The 24,689-nt window shown below is 40.0% G+C and overlaps 1 protein-coding gene across 1 annotated transcript in view; it reads left to right on the plus strand.

The window, feature by feature from the left end:
• NDRG1 (N-myc downstream regulated 1) overlaps nucleotides 1-24,689 on the plus strand; it is a 41,370-nt gene that overhangs the window by 12,730 nt on the left and 3,951 nt on the right. The window contains exons 2-14 of the mRNA XM_029959339.1: nucleotides 1,195-1,273; nucleotides 4,791-4,826; nucleotides 12,208-12,313; nucleotides 13,990-14,110; nucleotides 16,059-16,121; nucleotides 17,739-17,799; nucleotides 18,247-18,333; nucleotides 19,833-19,889; nucleotides 20,843-20,946; nucleotides 21,343-21,399; nucleotides 22,280-22,331; nucleotides 23,090-23,137; nucleotides 24,642-24,677. Of these exons, the coding sequence (XP_029815199.1) occupies nucleotides 1,211-1,273; nucleotides 4,791-4,826; nucleotides 12,208-12,313; nucleotides 13,990-14,110; nucleotides 16,059-16,121; nucleotides 17,739-17,799; nucleotides 18,247-18,333; nucleotides 19,833-19,889; nucleotides 20,843-20,946; nucleotides 21,343-21,399; nucleotides 22,280-22,331; nucleotides 23,090-23,137; nucleotides 24,642-24,677 (891 nt within the window). The 5' untranslated portion in view covers nucleotides 1,195-1,210. The remainder of the gene's footprint in view (nucleotides 1-1,194; nucleotides 1,274-4,790; nucleotides 4,827-12,207; nucleotides 12,314-13,989; nucleotides 14,111-16,058; nucleotides 16,122-17,738; nucleotides 17,800-18,246; nucleotides 18,334-19,832; nucleotides 19,890-20,842; nucleotides 20,947-21,342; nucleotides 21,400-22,279; nucleotides 22,332-23,089; nucleotides 23,138-24,641; nucleotides 24,678-24,689) is intronic.

Genomic DNA, 24,689 nt, shown 5'->3' on the forward strand with positions numbered 1-24,689 from the left:
CATATGCCTAATTTCTAAACTTTTTAAGAAAAGTAAATTATTCACTTGGTTTATAGTTATGTAGATGGACAAAATTGGAAATTTATGAAAGATGGCTAAACCCTACATGACGTGCATTTCTCCAGCAGGCCAGAGGATATGTAATAAACATACTTTGACTTTTGTATTTGTCATCTTGCTGCTGAAACAGTCCCAGTATCTCTTGAGAACTGTTTCAGGTCATCATTAGAGCTTCCTAAAGAACAGTCCTCTAGAGTGCCTCTGGCACTGTGCAGGGCCAAGAGCTGAACTCAATGATCCTTGTGGGTCCCTTCCAACTCGGCATATTCTGTGATTCTATGACCTTATCTTTGTCAAGAGAATGAAAACACATTATTTTTTAAACTCCCAGTTTGGACTGTTGTGCTTGATGAACTGAGATGCCTGTTAGTCTCAAGTGTAGAGGGTGCTCTGCACATGCAGCACAGCCTATGTCTCTGTTTGCCTTTGCAGTCGCCTCTTCTGTTTGACTGTGTCTCTGTTCCCAGCTAAGCTTTCTGCAGTTGAGAGCTGGACATTGCATTGCTAATCCTGTCCTAGAGCAGGATAGAGCAATCTTGTTCCTTCTTTTGACAGTTTTGAAAATTGCATTATTGCACATATCTTGTTGGTGTTCACTTAAAGGAATATCTGACTTTTATCTCTCCTGAAGAATGGAGCATATTAATCTGAGAGTAAAATAGTGCTAATGAGTGTCTAATTCACTTTTCTTACAGTAAAATGTGGAGTGTAGAAAGAGAGCCTTGCATAAACTAAAAACAAAAGGTTTCAGGAGCAAGTATTCAAGCGAGTTTCAGAAGGTAGTTGTGCAGATTTGGCTATGCCTCCTTTCAACTGTGGAATGATAGTTTTCATGACTCTCTCCACTGGTGCCTGCCCTGTTTCCTTCAACATTCCCTAGTTTGAAGCTGCCAAACTTCTGTTTGATCTTGCAGAATTCTTGCAAGAATTTCTTTAATCTTGTATTGTGCACGAGTGTGTATATAAATAAACCAGTGAGGCATTTTACAAGAGATTCATAATGTTCTTGCAGAGGTCTTTTAAACTATAACCTGAGTGGGTCATTGTGGGGGGCTGGGTGGAGCAGGATCTCCACTTGTTTCTGTATTTAATCTTTGATGCAAGCTGAGAACAAATCTCTTTTCATCTTTGCAGATATCAGCTACTGACCATGTCAACAGAGTTCCAGGATGCTCACCTTGCAGAGGTGAAACCTCTGGTGGAGAAGGAGGAGGTAAATACTGTAAAGCTTTTTAGAGCTTATCTATTTTGTTAGGACTGCTGTTGGTGCTGCACCTGTGCTCTTGAATTAGTTCTGACATATTATATAGAGAAAACAAGAAAAACTGGAGATGGAATAAGAGCAGTTTGGGGTTGTTTTAAATAATGCAAAACTGAGCCTTAATTGTTTGTTCTTTCTTCCTGTTTGGTTTTGTGCTTCTCTAAGTATGGTGGTGACACTTTTTCTTCTCAGAATAATGACAGCTCTGTCTCTAGCTGTAGTGAATGATGCCAATTGGGCAATCTCATGTACATCTGTCTATACCTACAGACTTCTCAATGTAAAGACAGACTTTACTCTGTCAGCTGCCTGTCAGGGAGGAACAGAGAGCCTTTATTTTTCCTTTGGGCACATCTGAATCCAGAGGTAGGGCTGAGCCCCATCCCATCCTCTCTGAGTGGATGGGGACAGCAGTTACACACCAACTGCCTGGTCTGCAGCCAGCTGGGTGCGCACAACCTGTTGCAGCATAGAAACATCCTAGCCTTTTTTTTTTCCCCTTTAGTCTTGTACTACTTTCCTTTTCTTTTTATGCCTTTTTTTTTTTTTTCCAAAATTCTGCTGACATCATCTAGATTCGGCAGCTGTCTGACTCTTCAATAGTAGCAATTCTCTGTGCTTTGGTATGTTCATGGCAAAAAATTCACTGTAATACATGAAGCAATGTCTCAGTTTATATTCAAGAAAAAAAAGCTAAGATTTTTTTTTTCCCTTTTTCCCAGTGAGGTTAGTTCTTGACAATGACATATATAAATGTGTTGCGGTTTCTTTTTGATTTTCTACACTAAAATTCATTGCTCTATCTGATACTTTCTTTATTTTCTACCTCTTTTGTGTAAACACTTTAGCAAATCATTTCCACTTATGATTGCAGTGAAATGGCTAGAGAAACTTTAAACACAGCTTGTTTGCCAAGGACATTGCATGAAAGCAGAGCTTGTTTGAATACCAGTGAAGGCAGGACTCAAACTTTTCAGAAACTAAGATCCTTTTTTTAATGCCTGTATTGTTCAGTAGTAGCGAAGCAAAGGAGAGACTGAGCAGTAGACCAGTTAATACTGGAATATCTTTGCTTTAAAATTCAGAAATATCTTAAGACACTGATTAACTTCCTGGGTTTCTGTAGCACATAGGTGTTACGACCCGCCCCAGGAAAAGAGGGGGGGGGGTAACCCAGGTTTTATCAAAAATTCCTTTGGGGTGGATTAAAGCGAAACGACACTAAATAATCAGTGTATGAAAATATATATATTGATAAGATTTATTTTAACAATTTTGAATCAACAGGTAAGTTAACATTTTTGGGTGCTGTCATAACCTTTCTGGGGAGGAGAAAAATGCATAGGGGAGAGAAAGGCAGGATAAGAGCCAGGGAGAGTAAGAGAAAAGAACCCCTTTTGGGGGGGGGGAGAAACTGTTTAGGGGAGAGGAAAACCAGGATGAGAGTAAGGGAAAAGAGAAGCTGAGAGTATAAAAGAAATGGACATAGTCACCGCCCACTGGATCCAGCGATGCTTGAGAGCGATGGTCTTGATTCGCAGGCGGTGGGGGAGAAGGAGAACTCCCCAAATTCTCAAAGTCACCAGTCAGTTTATATACCCTCAGCATGCTCTGGCACCTCCCTGGCATGAGGGGTTGTTTTTCCTTTTTTGGGCTTAGTCCACCTGAGGCATCTTCTAGGCCTTGTGCTGTGTCTTTTGTGTTTCGCCTGGTTCCCGCCTTTCAAGTTTAGCAGAGGGAGGGCGGGTCCTGATTGCCCATCAGATGTATCAATAGTCAAAAGCCTGCAAGGTCAGTTCTTGCCTTTTCAGGACTTCACACCTCCAGCACTGGAGGGAGGGAGGGGCTGGACTGCTCATCAGAGGTATCATGCAAGTCAAAAGCCTGCAAAAGTCTCCTAGAATGCATAAATCATCAACCATTTCAGTCTCTGACAATAGGTCAAAAGTTGGAATCTTGACAATGAACCCTAAATGCTTTTGTTCATGATGTTAGCTTAAATTTTGTCTGGATGGGGAAACTAGCAGAGAATTTGATTCCTCTGTGGCCATTCTTCACACAGATGAAGGAAATTACTTAATGTATTTTGAGAAAGTGGAAAATATTGCCCTGAAAAACACTCAGCACATGCTAAGGTTAACAGTGGAGCTGGTTTTGAGTGGGTGATGCAACCTGAAGTCATGTCCTGGCTTGTTGTTCTTGGGTTTCTGCTGTAGCTGAGTTTTCATTCCTGAACAGTGATCAGCCTTATTTCATATGCTGCTAGTACAGATGCCACATACACTTATTGCTTTCAACTCTAGGTCCACTGGAACAACGGTGGATGACATGCTATGTTTAAAAGCTCGTGAGACCCACAGTATAGTAAGATTAAAACCCAGCAAGCACATTGCCTAAAGCTAGGCTATGTAAAGTGACTTCCACAAGCTCAATCAGCTCTTCAGCTACTTGTTTGTATGAACAAGACAGTGCCTAATTGCCTAAAGGCTCTCTCAAGTTGTGTCAGAATTGCAGATTGGACTGCAATGCTTTGAGGTTCACCATCTGAAACAATATTGCCTAATACAGCAGCTGTATTGCTTCTGGTATCTGCTCTTAATTTATCTGGGCTTCTGGAGCTGAGTGACCTCCTTGTCATGATTCTAAGCTTTCCTTTTCATCTCCATTTTTTTTTTTTTTTTTTCAAGCTTTGGCCTCTCTCTCACTTTACAGCATAAAGTGTTTGCTTGGCTGCTCTTCCTTCTGTTTTCAGCCCTGCAGTGGAAATAGGAATTTGACTTCTTCCTTGTCTTTTAATAAAAGGAGGTGACTATAAGACACTTCTTTTGAAGCTTTAAGCCTCATACTATCGGAGATGGGGAGGATGTCGCTGAAGTCCTTTCCTGGGGGAGATCCTTGACAGATTTTTTTCAAGAATCTTGACAGTAAGAGTTTGTCAGTAATAGCTGTTGTGGGTCACAGGTTGGAATGGACCTCTCTGTGTTCATCCAGCCTCCCAAACACTACAAAGACTAATTTTGGCTAGAATAAACTCCTTCTCACCTTCCACATCACGTAACCAAATCTCAATAATGACTGCTTAACTGAGTTGGAAGTGCTCAGTGCATGCTTGAATGGTGACTTTTCATCCTGGGCAGGACTGTTGGCTGTACCATGGCTACAATAAGCTCAGTGTTTTACTGTTCCTTGTGAGCATACTGTTCAGTGATTTTAACAATAACTGAGGATGCACCAGGTTTTATTTTTCATTTTGCTGGTCTGTGATCTAGTATTTTACTGTTTCATGTTCTCCATCAAGGTTAGCAGGTAAAAAGTTCTTGGGTGAATTTGACATTCATCAAGAGAGCTGTCATTGAATGAAGGGACAGGCAGAGCTCTGAGCTGCAAAACTGGTGGGTTAGATCATGTCCCAGCATAGGTTTCTGTAGCTGCAAGTTACTTCCATTAATGCTTTCAACTCTCTTCACAGGCTATCACTCGCCTCCTTCCAGACTTTGATGTTCAGGTAAGTAAAGTTATGGTTTTGTTGTTTGTTTGTTTGGGGTTTTTTTTTTATGGATTTTTTTTTTTGTGTGTGTGTGTGTGTTTTCGTTTTTTGTTTGTTTGTTTGTTTGTTTTTTGTTTTTTTTTTTTCTGGCAAAAGGGGAAATGGAATTGACATTTGAGAAAACAGCAAGATGTGACCAGAAGGGACTGCCTGCTTGCCAGGAATGCTGTTACTGTGAGAGGGGTCTGAATGGGGCTATGCTGTAGTGATGTGACGGGGACCAGGGGAGGTCTTTTCAATCTGGAGCTGAGAAAGTTTCATTCAAAAGGGTGACTGGATTGCAAGCAGTTCTATTCTTGCTGAGAGAATGAGAATCTTTGTTAATGATACTGAAAACAATATATTCCCTTCCCCCATGGACACACACTTTCCCCAATTAATTTGCTTTCATTAGCACTGTGCATACCTTTCCTTGGAAGAAATGCCCTTGTGGACACATCCTGTTATGCTGTTGAAATTTTCCAAGAGATTCCTGACGCCTGTGTGGTCATGAAAGGTGTTAGGCAATCCGTGATATCAGTAATAGGACATATTTATTTATGGTCAGAACATAAGAGTTCATAAAGCACACCACTAGGTCACATGGTGGCTCTCCACTTTCTGTGTGTCATGCTTTTGAAAGATGACTTAGTAAATCTCCTGGCCCCTCTTATTTCGTTGTCATTTGGGCTTTTGACTGAGAAGTTTGTTCTTGCTGGCTCTTAAGCTGAGACTAAGGAAATGGACAGCTGCAGGAATCAGGCTGTGTTCAACTGGGATGGAGAGCAGGGGGCATGTACCTGTGTCGATAAAAAGAGTGAGTGGTGTTTTCCCATTGCTGAGGACAAGGAGTATGTGTTGGCAAAAAAGGCTCCTTTTTATCAAGGGGTGTAGAAATGGAGGTAGACTGTACAGGAAATAGGGAAAGCTATTAAATTGTTCTAGTCTTTTGAAGGTTCAGGCAGAGGTCCTTGAAGGAAACAACCCCTCTGCACTTTATTGTGTTTTGCACTTTATTAGCATCTGTCTATATTTTTATTCAATGTTGTGCAAACTGGTTAAATTCAGTAGTCTTTACTTTGGATACCAAGTGAGACAGTTATCTCAGACATCTTTCAATGGTTCTTACTTCAATAGCAATGCTGTAGTTTACACCAATCCTGCATCTTCCCCGTCATCTTTTCTAAGGATGAAATCCACTGCCTGAAGTCTTGAAAAATGTACATTAAAGTTGCCACTATGCAGTTTCTTGATGGACTATGCACAGCGTGGGAGAAGCTTTCCATTCGGGTCCAGATTGATCACTTGGTCTAAATAAATCTGAATCCCAGATTAAGTCTGCTAACAGGAATACTGTGGTATTTTGATTAAGAATCCAGAAGTGACCCATATTTCACTTCTATTCTTGGAATAAATTGCTTGGTTTGTAAACCATGTATATATATAGGTTTTTTAACTTGCAAGATCAAATTATCTAAGCCTTTTTGCTTTTTTTTCCATGTTTTGGATTAACTGCCACTAATCCAGAGCAGTGGTTCTTGTCATTTAGTGCTGTTCTGCCAGATCTTACTTTTTTTAATGATCCTTCTTTGTTAAGAGTTTAATCTGTGACTGTTCTAGTTCAGAGAGAAAAAATGTGGAAGAACAGTCTCAATGCATTAAGAACTGTGGCTGCAAAGGAGGCTTAGCCCCCAAGTACCCTACCTATGTGTCTTTTAAATTCTGTGGTTGATTTGTGAAAGAGGTGGTTTGGAGCTGTTGTGAGAGACTTGATTGCTTTGTTTATTGGAAAAGTTCAGGCTCTGGAGGACCCAGGTCACTGAGGGCTGACACTGAAGTTGAAGTGTGCTCTTAGTGAGCGACCTTTCCCATGAGTCACTCTTGGGTGGAGGATGGATCTGGTCAGGGAAGGTGATCAGTACTTGGCAGGATGGAGCTTCTTATTTAATGCATGTGTATGGGTATGGGTGTCCACCACATCCAATGCAACTTGCTCTGTCCTTCTGGGAACAAGTTATGCACTGTTCAGTTAGTGTCTTTGTTTCTGCCACTGGTGAAAAGTAATGATTGTCTGTGGCATGTCTTCCTTCCAAGAATAAATTTTATCTAGCTATTCAGATTTGGAAAAAAATACACCCTTATTTCACATGCTGTTTAAGATAGACTGGAGTTAAACATAGTTTTCCATTTTTAAAGTAAGCCACTGTATACTGCAATATCACCCTCCTAAAAACACACATTGCAAGATGTGTATGTGGTTATTCTCTGGAGTAAAGTGTTCATGAAGTTACCAGGGGATGGCCAAGACAAGATATGGAAGAACTGACAGCTCTGAACTACATCTAGTAAGCATTCTGTCTGTTATTATGTCAGTGGCACCCACCTGAAAATTTAAGTAAAGGTCCCCTGCCTCTCAAGAAGTGGGAGTGTTCCTGACCAAACCTGTAGCATAATTAATGATAATCCAGTGCAGGGCAGTGTGCCCTGTGTGGCTTTGTTTTCACCATGCTGAGCACATTTCAGTTGTATTTCCAGTTTGATGTATTTGCCTATTCTCTAGCTCAGTAGGCTGGGAGCCAACAGGAACCCGGCTCCTCAACACTGTGTGTAAATTCTCTCAGCTCTGTGTTTCAGTCCATCAGGACACTGCTTTCTCAGTAACTAAGAAAACTTTGTGCTGTGTGGCATCTGTAGGTGGCAGAGATGAGTTTGTCCCTTGTGATTCATGGCTTGTGGCCATCTGTATCCACCGGCATGCAACAGCTGTGGAAGCTTTACTTCCTTCTCCTGCCCTGCAATGGGAGATGAATCAGCTGCTCCTCGTGGCATGACAGGGTGGCTTTTCCACTGGCATCAGTGGATGCGGTTTGGAGCATTGCAGGATGTTCTGTGGATTTCCTCATCCTTTTAGGTCGCTGAAGGAGTAGGCTGGGGGTGGTTGCAGTTTTGTGCCTGGCAGAACAGTGTGACCCAGTGCTAATCGGACTAAGAAGAATCCCTGGGCAGAACTATCGCAACAACCTGCGTCAGTTCCTGCACCAAAGTTTTTGTTATTGGCTTTCACCTTAGCAGGACCACTTACTTTTACATCTAAAGTCATCATCCTCATTAATGCACCTGACTCACAGCCTGAACTGGGGAACTAAAACAGGGATCCTAACAAAACAAAAAACACAACAAAAAGAGGAAAAATAACTGGAAATGTGGGCACTGGGGTTTTAGAAAACTATAAGATGAATTGAAATCCTATTTTAAAGTAGAAAAAGCTGGGAGGAAAATGTTAACTTCAGGGCAAAGGGGATTTGAAACTCGACAATGAAATACCACATTAAAAGCTCAAATATCTTTTATCTTAAAGACATTGAAAAAAAGAAGGGAAAAAATAGCTTACACAGGTATTGCTATATTAAAGTTCTTAGGTAATATGGATTTAAAATATACTGTCTCCTAGCAATTTAAAAGCTTTTTAAATCATCTTTAAAAACTCTGAAGCTTTTCTCTCAGTTATGAAGCAAGAGAAGGGAGGTGTATTTAACAGAAATAATATTATAAATTAAAATGAAAGCATGAGATTGTAATTGAGGATTATGTATATTTGAAAGCTTTAAAATCTTGATGGAATTAAGTATTTTACTTAAAATATAAAATGACTTATTTATCAAAATGTGCAATGTGTGTGTACAGTTTTGCTTTTTAGATATTTTCTTTTTAGATATCATTTTGGTTGCATATCCCATACTTGAGAAAACAACTTGTTCATAAACATGTTCCTCAATCCATGTCTTCCTTAGTGAGGAGGGAGAGGGAAAGGAAAAAATGAGCTCTCCTGTGTGATAACAGATTTTCCCCCTTCTAACCTCATGAAAAAAAAAATCAAAAAATGTTACTTGAAGCAAAAATAAAATCTATTTTAGAATGGCTCAGCACCTTCAAACTGAGACTCTTTTAAATTGCACATACTTAAAGTATTTTTGTGTATGTTTTTAGGACACTAAGATAAGACTGCACCTCTGTTAAAGTGAGAGATGTGAACAGATGGTGTGTTTGTCTTTATCCTTCTATCGGATTAGTGTACCTTGGATTTTTTTCTAAGATAGTATTTTAATACAAATCAGTTGGTGAAGAGCCTCTTACTATAATGTTGATGTTGATTGGGATGTGTTGCCATCTGTTTTCAGTGCTCTGCATTTTGAAAACATCCATCCCTACATCACGTAGACAAATCTCTTGATCTTTAATAGGATCAATAGGGATGTGAAGTTGTTGGTTTGATGTCACCAAACAAACTGGTTTGAATTGATTTGTTTTTTAGAACCTTGTGGGTATTTCCCGTTAAGAATTTGAGCTACTGGAAAATAACACAACCTCTTTGAATTAGGGGAGTCTTACTGTGAAGGTAATGAGGAATTAAGCCAATTATTAAACTGACTGTGTTTTATGCCAGTTGTTGGGATGATGGTCGCCTGTTGTCTCTGAACTATTTTTAGTTGACACTGAGTTTGAACTAGACTCAGGTTTCTAGTTCCAGTAGAAATAGCTGTGGCAGTCAGTGGGATGTGCAGGTTCAAGAGTTTGGTTTTATCGACCATGAACAGTCTTTTTCATTCTTGCATGAAGGAGGGAGATCCAAAATCTTGAGGTGATCCCTGCAAAGAAAACACATTCTGGATTTTTCAGTGCTGTTACTGGAAGGTTCTAGTAATGAAAATCTGAGTATATGAAATGTCTATTAACCTCTGAGGAAGAAATAATTTCTGTATTCCACACTCGACTGGAGGTGTGTTACACAATGACACTTACTCTCAGTACTGTGAGGTTACCAAATTATCAATTTTTATGCTTTGCCTTGAAAATTATCTAAGTACAGAAGGGAGAGTAGAATGTGGAAAATATTATTTACCATTATTATTAATTTCCACTATCATTAATTGCTATCTACTGCCATTGCAAATCTCTTCTGGACTACTGTATAATGACATTACCCAATTTTATGTTAATTATATGATATTATATATTATTGGGTCCCTGAGCAATCTGATCTAGTGGGTGACATCCCTGCCCACAGCAAGGAGGTTGGAAGGGATGTTAAAGATCATTTTTCTGTGATTCTACGATTCTATTTTAATAGTCTGTGTTAATGATATACCCAAAGTATAATGTACAATAACCTATTTTCTGCCAGAAATTCAGCTTATAGTGGCATTAGTGTAATGTGGGAATTCTTTTGACTAGAAGTTGTGTACCTACTTTGGAAAATAGTAGATTTCAAACATTTAAAAGTCCTTGGTTTTGTCATGCAGAATAATTGACTTAGACTAATTTCTCAAAGTGTTTTGTGTTTATACTGAAAACTTTAATCCTGACTTTTAGGAAAGAACTTGCTTCTGATTTATTTGAACATAAGTTTGGGGTATTTTAGCATTTGAGATAATAAAATATGCAGTGAAGCTAAACTTCTCAAAACCTGATGGAATCAGCAACAGGACAGACTGTGCTGGGTTTTAAAGTTTGGCACTTTGTACATTGTGTGGCAGGGACTTAGTTCATCTTTGATGTCTGAGCTCTATTGAGTATGTACTTCCCCGGTCAAACCTGACTCAAATCCTATTTAAGAATGACATCCTCATGAATTAGTCTGTTTTGGTTTTCCTAGCTGGGCATTATGGGAGTCATAAGCCTATGTAGGGTAGCAGCTTGTCTATATAACCCAGTTTCCTACTGGGACAAAGTAGAAACCCGCTACCCGTCCTCTTTATGACTTGCTGGATTTATCACCCTGTTTTGCCTAAGGATGGTTCTGGATGTGGAAGATACAGCTTACCTGCTAAATAATGCAGTGAGTATGCAGAGGAATGAGTCTCTAAGGAGACATAAAAGCTGAAAATTAGAATTTTGATGGAATATAGTTCAGATAGCAGCAATGCTCAGCTCGCCAAGTGCAAGGGATGTAGATCTTGATTCATTGCTGTAGTTGTAACTTAAAACTGGTGTAATTATGTAATTAAAAGCAGAATAGATGAAATGTAGAATGGCATTGCCCAGAATCCTTATTTTCAACAAAATGTGCAATGTATACGTTGTATCAAATTAAGGATCTGAGATTTAGTTTGAATTGTTACCTCAGATCTTTGGAGAGTTTTTTAAAGGTTTTTATAGAGGTTGTATGCCTCTGATTTCTACAGAATACTTTTAATAGGGTTGAATTTAACTTGGACTTTGCCTCTGGGCATTATAAGGCAGAGCAAGTCAAGCAAGCCCTGCAGCAGTAGGTAGGACATTGAATGACATGGATCATATCTTATCTGTGTCCTGTACAGTACATAAAGTATTCTGCTGAGATAAGACTGACTGCTACCTATTAACTGCTTTGACTTCTATGTGAGTGTAACGGTACTGTAAATAAGAGTCATAAATAACTGTTGGTTTGTGATTCCCCTTATACATGTTGGCAAAACAACAAATTGTTTGTGCCCATCTGAAGTTCAAGTGCAGAAGAAACAAAAAGCTGTTCCATCTGTTGTATAAGTTAGATATGACCCAAGCCCATCTAACTTTCATAGAGATCGAATAAATAAGTTGGTGCTGAGAGGGACTTCGGTTTGTTAATGATATCCTTGGCTTTATTAAATACTGTTTGTCATTAAATAGTACAAACTCCTGTTATGCCAAATAATAGTGACATGCTTCTTAATGTTGTTTTTCTGATAATCACCACAATGTTGTAGTTATTCTGCTCTATAGCGAAGTAACTTCAGGCAGTGTTTTATGCTTAAGTCTGTACCTCAAAAGCCATGAATAAAACACATGGTGGCTGTTTTTACTGGGGAAGGCTACTGCTATCAGAAGCTTCATACTATGATAAGCCTTTATGGCAAACATGCAAACACAAACTGCTTAATACTGCTTTCTTTGGGGAGTAGTAATTATTTACTGAGTCCTTTTCCTAGAAAACAAGTATTTTGTCTTTGCAACTTGCAGTTTTGCAAATGTTGAGAGTCATAGTTGTAAGTTCCTGTTCTCTTAGGTGTCACTACATCAAAGTGCTTTTCTAGTTTTCTTATACTGCCTTTTAATGAGGTTAAAAACTGTTTAACTGTTCCCTCAGCATCTGGTTAAAGCTAGAAGCTTAAGTGCTTCTGTAGTTGTCTGTGGAACTGGAGTAGGTGACAGTCAGATCTAAAATGTTAGCACAGAATTCTTACCATGGGGGAGAAGATGGGCTGTTAGCACAGGTATTGTGGAACAGACCCAGGGATGGGCAGGACCTGTGCTCTTGGTTGTACAAGGTCTGCTGCAGCAGATGGGGAGTACTTGGTCAATCCCCTGACACATTCTTCCCATTCTTCCTGTTCTCTACCAGGAGCAAGATGTGGAGACTGTGCACGGCTCAGTCCGTGTCACCATGTGTGGGACCCCCAGGGGGAACCGCCCGGCCATCCTCACCTACCACGACATCGGGCTGAACCGTAAGTAGACTTTTTATTTAACAGCACAGGCACAACCTGTTTCTGTAACACTAACTGCTGTAACAGTTCTGTAACTGCTGGAATCAGAGGTGTGGAAGCAGCGATGGTTAGGAAACCTTCCCCAGGTCCTCGACTGTTTGTGTGCATTGAAACCTGCTAGACAGCTCATGACTCCTCTCTTACAGCAAATTTAATTCTCAGATTTTTTTTTTTTATCCTTGTGAAGTAAATAATTGGAATATTTCAGTGGCAGGAGCAAAAGATCGCTGGATGTTCATAACAACTCTGTATAAGCGCTGTAAAAACATCTCTAGGGAGGCTTGATGGTGTAGTGACAGCAGGACTGAAAAACAGCACTGCTGGGGCTTTGTCTTAGGTTCCTGTCTGATAACCAGCCTTGTGCTGCTGTGGGTTTATGTGAATTACAAGTCAAGTTAGGATGATTACATAAGTGCTGGCTTTGTGTCCTTAGACAAGGAAGTTCTTACTAGGGAAAAAACTTTAAGTGCCTTTTATCTGTTATTTAACGAGCTAATATCCAGACCTGCTCTAGTTTGTTCTTTTCACCAGTACTATTTGCTTCACACAATTCACTGTTTCTTAATAAGTGATTGATATTTAAAAACACCTGCAGATCTTTAAAGTCTGGCTATTACTGGGGAGTGGATATTATTAATATGAAAAATAACCTGTTTTCTTGTCCATTTTTAGTGGAACTTTTCTTATTTTATTTTTGATTTTCAGTGGATCAGGGCAGAGCTTAATCTGGATCCTATCTTTGAGTAAGACTTTTTTCTGCCTAGAGTTACAAAGTCTATGGTAAATAAACTTTCTCTCCCTTTTGAAAGTGGAGGAAACTTTTCCCAAGCTTGTGTGTTCTCTCAAAGCTGATTTGAGCTAAAAGTACTTTATAATCTGCAAGGATTTTGGATGTATGTTGTAGTATGAAGACATGCAGAAACACACAGAATATCGTATAATTTTCTAGGCATCTCAAATCTGGTGTGTTCTACTCCAGAAGGAAAACATGCTAATCCTCTCCCCACATTAATATTGCTTAAAAATCAGAAAATCAAATCACCTCAAAGTATGGGGCCTATAGGACTGAGTATCCCAGAAGGATACTGTTGGCTTGAGCTACCTGCAACAGTTGATCATGCACTGTTTATCTTGTAGTGTTTGGGTGAAAGCACAAGCCATGATCTCAGCCTTGGATACTTTTTTTCTTCCATCATTTTGACACAATCAAAAAAATAAAGATTGGACAAGGAAATGGATAGATAATTTAATCTAAGCAAAAACCTCAGATGAATATCCTTAACTACATTTTATTATTTTAACTTTGCATAAAAATAATTTTTTGAGAATTCAGTGTACCAAGAAAATACTGGTGGCAGGAACCAAAATAACCTGGATAAACCTTAGCTGGACATGATAAAGGAGCTGTTCAGGTTTTATGCTTCAAGAAATTAAAGCAAGTTGCTTTGTAGTAGGGCTTTACTTGTCTTTCCTACTTAGAAATAAAACTACCCCTTTTCCGAGGCTGCAGCACCACTGATCTGGTTGAGTCAACTTTTGATTAACATGCAGGATAGTTTAATAAATTATTCTTTAATAGTAGCAAACGTACTATGTCCCGCAGCGTTATTATTTTGTATTTTCTTTTCCTTCTCAAGATAAAACTTGCTTCAATCCTCTCTTCAACTTTGAGGATATGCAGGAAATCACCCAGCACTTTGCAGTCTGCCATGTGGATGCACCTGGTCAGCAGGATGGAGCACCGTCTTTTCAAGCTGGGTGAGTTGTCTGGGAAACAGCCCATTTCTTTAGAGCTATCCTCTTCCTGGAAAAAGTCTTGATCTGCAATTTGATTAAAAAGGGCTTGAAGCAAACACAGCAGTTGGCTTTTGAACTCAAATCCTGATACTAAAGTACTGGAGCCTGGGAGCTGTTTTGTTCTGCCAGTTCAGCCCCCGATAGACTTTGGGGCTGAAATTTTAAGTTTTTACTCTGATAACTAGACTGCTTTTAAAGCAGTTCCTTGACAGATGTCTACATCTTGTCAATTTAAATATGGAGTCAACTAGTTTTGTGATGACATCATGAAGACAAAAAACATAAATTATTCCTATAAATAAGACAGACATTACTATAATGTCCTTCTTAAATCTGTGGTCTTAGTGAAATGGCAGCATGGTAGATGTTAATAAGCAGACCTGATAACCTCCCTGGAAAATCCAAGATTTTGGACAGAAACAAGGTGGTGTACCCCCACAGAAGGCCATAGATAGCTGCATACTTCTGATTGTGTATCATGCTGTAACTCTTCAAAACCTTGTGTGCCATGAGCACCAAAATGCTTGACCCATTTAGGTCAAATGATGCAGGTTTACACAGAAATGCTCCTTGGATAGGAGTCAGCTTGGTTGAGGAAGGGAGCAGCCAACATGATAAGAGGAGGATACAAGGAGAGAACTAGTTGTTCTGTAAGAACTAAGTATTAAGGAGCTTATATGTACCCTTATTGCATGAGCCAGTCTATTTCCCTTCTTAATTTTTAAGCTGGTCTGATGCTGAGGAGGTCATGATGGGCCAGGTTCTCAGCTGTTGTTGACTGCAATAGATCAGTTGTCTATCAGAGCAGCCTACAAAGCTATTTCAGTCACCCCTTCTTTCCATTTGTTTAAATCATGAGCTTTTAAGTGCCTTAACCCTCACATCCTGAGCAAGTGTTAACACTTCTAAGTTGTCAGCTGCATGAGGGCAATCATCGTGATCTATGCTAGTAAATACCTCTACTTGATAGAATCATCAATATAAAGTCAATATAATCGTCAATATAAAGAGCTGTATTATCTCTACTTGTCCTCCAACTGGGAGACCAGCATGTTTAAGTTAAGTTGTAGAATCGTAGAATGGCTTGGTCTGAAAGGGAAATTTGCAGGTCATATGGGTCAGCTCCCATGTAATGAGCAGGGACATCTTGAACTAGATCAGATTTTTCAGAGGCCTATCCAACCTGACCTTCAGTGTTTCCAGGGATGGGACATCCACTACCTCTGTTCCAGTGTTTTGCCACCCTCGTTGTAAAATATTTTTGTTCCACCTGCTGCTCAGTTGAGATTTTGCTCAGAATTTCCTCTCCTTAAAATTTTATTTCTGCTCTGCAGAAGACCAGGAGCATTAACAAACAGCTGTTTTTATTGAGCTTCCTCAGCAACTTCATAACCCTTCTTATGCCTTCATTTTCTCCATTAATATTAATAGAAAGCTATTCTCATTTATCCTATGGTAATTTGTGTTTCCCTGAAAACATGCATGCAAGTTATTTGCCAGATATCTAGATCTCATTGCTGTAGTCTGTGATTCTGCAACACAGGGAAACTTTTGAGGCAGACCAGAAGTAAAAATGTGGTGAATGTGGTTGGAAATTTGCCTTTCCTGTTCAAACTTCTTCATAGGTTCTAAGTGTTAACTTTTCTTGGAAAAGATTCATTGTGGTCTATTTTTCTCTTAGATGGACCAGACATTTATTGTTCTGTAACTCATAAAGTGCCATATAGATTATACACATTTCTGTTAAATTAGTTACTTGTGCTTGCTCCTGTTCTAAATTCTGCTCATACGCTCAATGATCTCATAATAAGCACATTTGGTGCCAAATCTAGTGATGACTGTGTCTAAATTTGCCAGCCTACACTGCTGAACGTGGTGTAGTAACTCCACAAACACATGCTTGTTGTAGATATGTGTATCCCTCCATGGATCAGCTGGCTGAAATGATTCCTGGAATCCTGAAACAGTTTGGGTGAGTGAAGAATTGTTTACTTATCTTTCTTATTCTTTTCTCCACATGTCTCACTGAAAGAGCGGGGCAAAGCAGGCATTTGCTTTGATCTGGCTGTCTGGCATTTTGTTTGCTAGAACCACACTTGTGATTGTTTCTGATTCTTCTGTTATGGGTGGATTACTTTTGCCTTGGTTTCTGACAGAGCTTATTTTTTGGCCTTTTTTGAAATGTCTGTTTATTTTTAAACAGGAAGCAACTTCAAGTGAAATCCCATGTGCTTAATTTAGGGGTTTCCTCCAGTATTTTCTATGTATGACCCGCACAGGGGCAGGGCACAGACGATCTGTTCTTCCCACTGTAACAACCCACATTTTCCTGTGTGGTTAACAGGAAAAAAAACCCCATGGTTGCATCTGAAGACACTTACTGTTTTGCTTCTTTGGCTCGAGTGTCTTTAGAAGGTCAGTCTGACCTCCTTAAGCCTCTTCTACCGCCAAGTGCAGATGCCAGGTTGCCAATGTCGAAAGACCTAGTGGCAGTGTTCCTCGGCTGTCTACGTGCAACAAGTTTAGGTGTGTGGCCTCCCTTAAAGCTCAGCTTTAGCGAGAGCTGTAGCTGAGAAAGGTTCCTGTTCTGTTGAGCTAGTGCTTCTTGTACACAGTGAAGTGGGCAGGTAGGCACCTCCAAGGGGTTTTCAGAGCAAGTAGAGAAAACCTGGCATTCAGGATTAGGCAGCCTTGGAGAACAGACAGGCTGGGCTGGTGGTGCGGATTTCAGACCAGCATCCCAATTTAGACATTGTTCAGTTGTAACCAATTGTTACAGTACCTTGAATGAGTTTACCTCACTTCTTAAGAGATGTTTTTTGAAATGCCTGATGCAAGTCTCAAGGTTGTCAGTTCTGGTGCACTGGAGTAAAAAATGCTAACAATAACGTCGGTACCTTGAAAATTAATTAAACTGGAGTGTATTTACAAAGTGTTGATTTAATCATGCTAATGAGAATGAAAATTATCCTCAGGTATTTTCCTAAAAGCATTGAATAAGCTGTTTTTCTAAATGGTTTTGTCTAGTCTTCCCTTCCATGTATTTTCTAAGACCTTGAAGGTGATGCTTTAAACCCAATTCCAGTTAATGGAAATATTTGGTTTGTCTCTGCCCTGTTTGGTTATGAAGTTTAAACTTCATCACCCCAGTGGCTGGAGAAGAGGAGATGTTTCCTTGCCAGCCCCCTGTTAGAGAGGAATCAGTGTCCCAGCTGGAGAGCTGTAATGGGGAGAGGGCAGGGGAAGCCTGGGGAGTGGGGGAGCTTTGTATTTAGGCTGCAGATTTCAGGTCTGTATCTTATAAGTTTTTCTGGCAGAGACTAACCATTTCCCCCCAGAGTCAGAAAAATGCTATGTTTGCTCAGTATATTTACTTAAAGATAAGTAAGAATATCTGCTGCCCTGCAATGTGCAAGGACCAGTGTCCTGCAAATCTTACCGGGGCTGGTGGCATTGCTTAGAGTCCAGTTTGCCTGAGCTGAGCCCAACTTCTGTAGCTACATGCTGGCATGTGAAAGAGGAAGGCTACTGATGTAACTTATTTTTGGCACTCTTCCTCATTTGTCTCTTCTGTTTTATTGCCGTGCAGGCTGAAGACCATTATAGGAATGGGAACTGGAGCCGGTGCCTACATCTTAACCAGATTTGCTGTAAGTTTTGTGGAGCTTCCCTAGAGCCTCTATCGTGATTTCCCTTACATATTATTGTCCCTGTAGCATGCAGAGAGGATTCCTGCTCTGCTGTGCCCATTTAAGTAAGCAGTCAGGCTTTTAAGTGAAATACCACAGTCTGCAGGATAGCTAATCTAGAAGACCTAGATTTTCCATTTTAAGGCCTGAGCTCTTCCCAGTTAATTTGCAGAAGGTTTTTATAATGGGAGTTCTCTATTTAAACTGAGGGTGGAGGAAAAAGTTAAATCTTAATGTTCTCCAGCTGCTCAGTTGAATTGCTTCAGTGAAAAATTTTTTCCCATACATATGCTTGTTTTGTGCAAGATAAAACTAGACCTACCACCTTCCTCCCCAGGAGATAATTTGCTAATTCAAATTTTTTGCTGACTGATAGATCTGATGAATCTTCAATCTTTTCTTTTGCAGTTAAACCATCCAGACATGGTGGAGGGATTAGTTCTCATTAATGTAAACCCTTGTGCTGAAGGTTGGATGGACTGGGCAGCAACTAAGGTAAACATCTTTAAGTTGGTAAAACAAATCTTACTGGAAGACTGTCGAACATGAGGAGCTGGGCAAGCTTGTATGCCAAGACATGGCTGCAGACACAAAGTATCCCAGAATAACTCCTTTTGGGGTTTATTCTTCCATTTGCAAACATACCTCCTACAGGACTAGTGATAAAAATAAGTACTTTCAGAAAACAAATACTTGTGACATAGTGGAGCTACTGGGCATGGACAATTCTTAAGAGCCAGTAACTGCCTGGGAGAATAGAGTTTAACCTGGACACAATAGTTTGGAAACATTTCAAGTAAACTTCAGGTGTTAGTGTAACATTCAGTTCTTTCTTGTTCATGGCTTTATTTACCAGAACAGACCAAAATGTGAACTAGAACACAGAAAAATACTCAGAACAACATCTTCCACGTTTCAGTCATCTGTGTGAGTCTTGGATACTAAAATGACTCAGAAAAGGCTACAGTAACTGTGGACAGATTGTTCATACCAGACTTCTAAGTGAAAATGTTCTCATATAAAAGAGCTCCTGTTAACTCTGTTCTTTTGCAGTTGTAAGAAACATTGCAATGTGGGAAAACAGGCACTGAGAACCAGCTTAAAAATCTTCCTGGAACCATTATATATAAATAAGCATAAACGTTACATTACATGTTACTCAAATTTAACATGTTAAAACATTTTTCAAGGTAAACTGATGGCAGACACTTCATATCATTCAGGGTCACGTTTAAGTGAATGGTAGTTGCTCTAAACACTGAGAAGTACAAAAATTAGTGTCATCTTTTAATCACACAGAGACAACCCATTGTAAGCTTCTAAGATGATGAAATGTAATGTAATGGCAACACTGTAATACTAGGAGAGACTTGCAGAGCTAGGATGTAACATTCTTTCAAGGCTTAAGTTACTAAATAAACTCCCAGATGAAACTTATAAAAATAAACTGATATACAAACTTATTTTAAAAAAGTAGTAACTTGTCTATGTTGAAATTTAGCAGTAGACCCATTTTGATTATCTCACCCAGTATCTTGCTGTAATTAAATTTTTCCCTATCTGTGCCTTTGCCTTCTACCTGTCAAGTATTGCTAAACTTAGGAGTACAGCAGGTGATTTTTATTCTTCTGTCCTTACAAAGCAAGAGCACATATGTGGGTATCAGATCCATTGGGTTGTCAGGGAGGAGATTGGGCAGTGACACCCATCTGGCTGGTTTGCTTGGTGTTCCTGCAGAGAGTGATTCCATAAACATCTATGCACTAGCACTGTTTCCTGAATAACTGCATTAAAAAAGACACCTGAAGAGTCACTCAAACATAAACAACCCCTAATGGCATTATAATTGAATTGAGGGGGGGAAAAATATCAGTCCAGAGTATTGTACATATAGAAACAACATACATAGAAATATCCATTTATGGGTAATTAGAAGGTTTCAGTTGTTCAAGTGTTGTGTTAATAGCAGATACTTAGATAATCTTGCTGTTCAGATTTCAGGTTGGACAAATGCTTTGCCAGACATGGTCATTTCACATCTATTTGGAAAGGTAAGGATGTTCAAAAGATTCCTCTGATGTATTCAGTATTCTGTATCTACCTTCTGGGGCTGGAAGGAGAGGAGAAGCCTTCACTTAAACAACAAAGGACAGAGTTAAACTGTGAGATAGGTTTCATACTTGCATTCCCGGTATTTTGGAGGTGGTATGCTGCCATGGGGCTTGCTGTGTCCTGAGGACTCAAGTGCATCTCAGTTGTGACAACTCTAGCAGGGACAACTCTAAACCCTACTGTTTAGACAACCAACACTTAAACATGAGTATTACTGCCACATTCAGCTCAGGACATGAGCATATTACCCCACATATTTTTTTATATAACCTACTTGTAGCTCTGACAGCTGGTTATTAGTACTAATGGCACTCTTCAGTGCAAGCCTAATGGAAAGTACTGTAATGTTTTCTGAGGCTACTTTGCTGTGCTTGAAACTGTTAGTAAGTGCAATGGAAAACTCCATTCCAGCAGAACAAGGGACTAATCTATAAAGACTTTAGAACCAAACTGTTTGAAAATGTTACTGATTGAAGTCCTTGGAGTTTAGTTATTTACAATTGTGAAATTGAGTTCCACATTACATACATTTGTAAGCTTTCAACATCTACTTTGCCCTGAAAACATTTATTAGGCTTCTTACTCTGAATCTTTATTTGTTTTAAAACCTCACACTTGCCTGACTGTAACCTACTAACATCTGCACTACAGCTGCAGTTTTTGCAACTGTGAGATCTTAACATTACAACATACTGAAGTTTTAAAGTGAAAATTGTGGTACCGCAATTACAAGCTAATATTAATTGTGGGTGACATCATGCTGGAAGTTGTCCCTTCCCTCAGAGTGCACCCCTGGTGTGTAGATATGAGTCTGATATGCAACTACTGTGCCATGTCTTCAGATCCTTTCAGAAAATAGCCCCTATTCTGAATGATTCTGTCTCCACTTTAGGAAGAAATTCACAGCAACCATGACCTGATCCATACTTACCGTCAGCATATTATTAATGATATGAATCAAACCAACCTTCATCTCTTTGTCAACTCTTACAACAGGTAATACATTTACCTGATTTCTAACTGAAAATTGTTTTAACAGGCTGTCCAGGTCTTTAGAGACAGTATTACTTGTGTGGTGAAATTGTGTGTTCCCCCAGTATAAAGTTCTGCTTGAGAGTGCCTTTAGGAATCTCAAGTGGTTTGGTTATGGGAGAAGGGCCTTGTACATTTGTGGGTTGAAAGATGTTACACTGGGACTAAACTAACACATTGATCCTTCAGTCTAAGTATGGCTCTACATCAGTTATGGAGGTTACAACACGTATCAGATTAAATTAACATGTGAATGTCTGTGCTTTCTCTAAATTAGAAGAATATGGAAGTGTCTGTAAAATCTCAGTGTATCAAAAGCCTTTCTCCTCTCCATTATTTTTTTATTTTTTTTTTTTTTAGCCGACGAGACCTAGAGATCGAGCGCCCTGTTCCTGGAGTAAATGTTGTCACCCTTCAGTAAGTATTTTATTTCCTACCAGTTCATTTGTACATGATGTGAGGTAAGAGGTGTGATCAGTAGTTGCATTGCAAATGCACTGCAGAACTGTAGTTGCATGTGCTTACGTGCTGTAATGTAGGAGATGAGAGGTTACTGCAAGTCAGGGACTGCCATTAGGAAGATTTCCTCTCTTCAGACTTGACAAACATATGTTAGCTGAAATGGAAAGTTAAGCAGTTCCAGTTCCTGTGCATGCGCAAACTTGGGCTTACGAAGTACTTGAAAAGTAGATGTACTTATCCTCATGCAGAAATACATTGTAGTTAATGGGAACAACTGAAAAACCCAACCTAAAACCATTTGAAAAAACAACCAAACAAAAATTCAGGAAGATGGAGCAGGTATGAGAATGACTTTGAGATCTTCTACTAACAGCTTTTCACTTGTGCTGCAAATTGTGCAACATAACAGTTGTCAAGTCCTTCTCTGCTCAGCTGCTGATGGTTACATACAGGAGACTCTACTCCTCTGCCAATCTGTTTGGAATAGGATGGACAGATGCTAAAGTTGGAATTCAGGGGCCTGGAGGTGGGGGTGAGACTTTGGTGCTGATGCTCACATTCAATTTCTTTTAAAGCAAGGAATAAGAGTACTGGCAAGGGCTGATTTGCTGCCAGGTGGGGAAAAGGACAGGTTCTCAGGCAAGGAATCAGAGCGTGTCAGTAGGTCTGCAGCTAATGCAGTGGATTTGATGTATGTTTAAGGTGTCTGGAGCACAAACCAAATCACTTCCACACACTTAACTGTCTCATCCTTCCAGTGACACAAAATGCAGCTTAGGGCAAGTCCAGGCTGGATCACAGAGATAACTCCACTCCTGTCTGTGCTTCTTTGCAGGTGTCCTGTCCTCCTGGTGGTCGGTGACAGCTCCCCGGCGGTGGATGCAGTGGTGGGTACACTGAGCCTTCTTTGCCACCCTGTTGGGTGATGGGTGGGCGAGCCAAGCAGCTGCACAGGACCAGCAGAGCTCCTGCCATACAGCAGCCTGGCTGGCTATCAGTCCAGCCCAGCTGGCTCTCTTCTTTGACTGCAGGAGAGCTGCCGTTAATCCCTTGCTGTTTGTGCCCTCTGTGTGCGCACCATTATTTAATAGCTACCACGTTAGGAACAATCACCACAGCAGTTCCAGTGAACCGCAAATATTTTCCTTCAGAGAGGGATCTGCTCCTGGTATTTTAACTTGTTGTGTGGTGCTGGAGCTGTGCCCTGGATCACTATGGAAGTGAAGAGCTGCTTTTTTACCATTATAACTCACCCCAGATGACTGGATGACTTCAAATGTTGTGCCTTAATGGGCATGCCCAGTCTGCTGGCCCGAGGCCACATGGCTGCTCACCACTTGGGATGCTACCAGATGACCCCAAATCACAAGATAAACAGCACTTGTTGCCACTGGAGTCCCAGAGACAGATGAAAAATCTACAGTTCCCAACTAATGGGTTTGTACAGCGAAAAAGATGCAGTCAGAAAAGTGAACTGACTTGGGTTTAAAGATGCATATATGTATACATAGTCTTCATACAGAGGCATAAGATACTCATTTTACTCTGTATTAAGCCAGAAAACAGGATTTTTGATCTCTTTTCATCTGGCAGCTCATAATTAAGTCTTGTGTACAATGCCTTATGCTGCTATTCTTTTATGTAGGTTGAATGCAATGCAAAACTGGACCCAACAAGGACCACACTTCTGAAGGTAATAACAAAAACTCTGATTTTTCAAAATAAACATTCCTCTCATGTAAAACCAGTTGGATTAACTAAAAAGAAAAGGCAGAACCAGAGTGATATGCTGCAGTAGAATCCAGTTCTAATGTGAAAAGATAGCTCCTTCAGGGTAAGAGTATTTTAGTAGAATAAACAAGGCTAGGGGCTTCTTGTTGGGGTCAACAGTACAGAATTTTTTAGCTCCTCCACCTTAAAGCATTAGGGATGAGACTTGAAACGCTCTGTATTTCACACACCCATAATGAATTTGACTAGAACTGGCAAAGCTCATCTTGAGGTATTTGAAAATGTTTGAAAAAGCGTGGAAGGGAAGTGCAAACCAGCTCATTCTGATCCTGTGCTTGCCTGTCCCTCAGCAGTAGTGTCAGACTAATCGATAGCTATTGACAACTGACATTTATCAGCCACAGTTTGGTCATCCTGCCTTTTATGAGGGTACAGTCCAGGATATCTTATCAGAAAGTTGATAAAATGCACTTCCAAACAGCAGAATATGATGCAAAGGTTTTGGCTGATGCTTGGCATTCAGAGGATGGGTGCAGTTTTCAGCTCGTTACTGATGAAGTAATAGCATGCAAACAGTGAAACGAATTCAGTCATGCTTCTGCTGTGAACTTCTACTGCATCTACTGCACTGAACTGGGCAGTGAAAATTATAATAATGATTTTTTTATTTTTTTCCCAAATGCTTTTTCCTCCTAACATTGAAGAGTTACACTGCTACCCTACCATGTGGGTGTGAGACTATCTCAGATGCTGTATCTGTGACCAGCTTTTTCTCAGTCCAGGGATATGGGTGATGCCAGATCCCATTGCAGGCCTGTTTTGCTGCTAACTAATCCTAGATAGGATTTGGGATTTCCTGTAATTTACAGCTCCACTGTTTTGAGCTTGTGGTGTTCCTTGGAACAGGGCTGTTTTTGTTGGGTTGACTTTGAGGGGTGGAGTGGCAGGAAAAATGAAATGCTCCAAAAATACTGCATGCACTCAAGATAGCTTTTCTCATTTGGCTTTCCCTGCTTCCCTTGGCAAGGCAGGCTGATGCTTGCCATCCGCAATCTCAGCAAATTGTTTTTCCTTCTCACCTCTGAGCCTCAGGTGTTTGTTTTCTCTCCCCTGTTTGTCATCCAGGTCAATACAGAGTCATGCTATTGTAATTCAGAGCTGAACTTGTAACCAGGACTATCAGGCTGGTTTCTAAGAAACTGGTAATCACTGCCTAGTAAAAAAACACTTGTAGCTCCAACTGATTCTTTGCCTGATGGTCAAGAAACTTCAGGGTTTTCTGGGGTCCACTCATAACTTTTATAAATGTGTAACGACTTACTTTGTATTCATCCACGTGGACGTTACTCACATAACAAGAGGAAATGTTTCTCTGCCAGATAGCTAAAAAGGTCATTTTAATATATCCTGAGCACAAATGAGTTCCTCTGGCATTACACTAACTGGCTGTTCTCATCTTGTTTCAGATGGCTGACTGCGGTGGGCTCCCCCAAGTTTCCCAGGTAGGATTTGGT

The sequence above is a fragment of the Manacus vitellinus genome, unplaced genomic scaffold (genome assembly GCF_001715985.3).
Source record: "Manacus vitellinus isolate BGI_N305 unplaced genomic scaffold, ASM171598v3 scaffold_1_pilon, whole genome shotgun sequence".
Taxonomy (NCBI): Eukaryota; Metazoa; Chordata; class Aves; order Passeriformes; family Pipridae; genus Manacus; species Manacus vitellinus.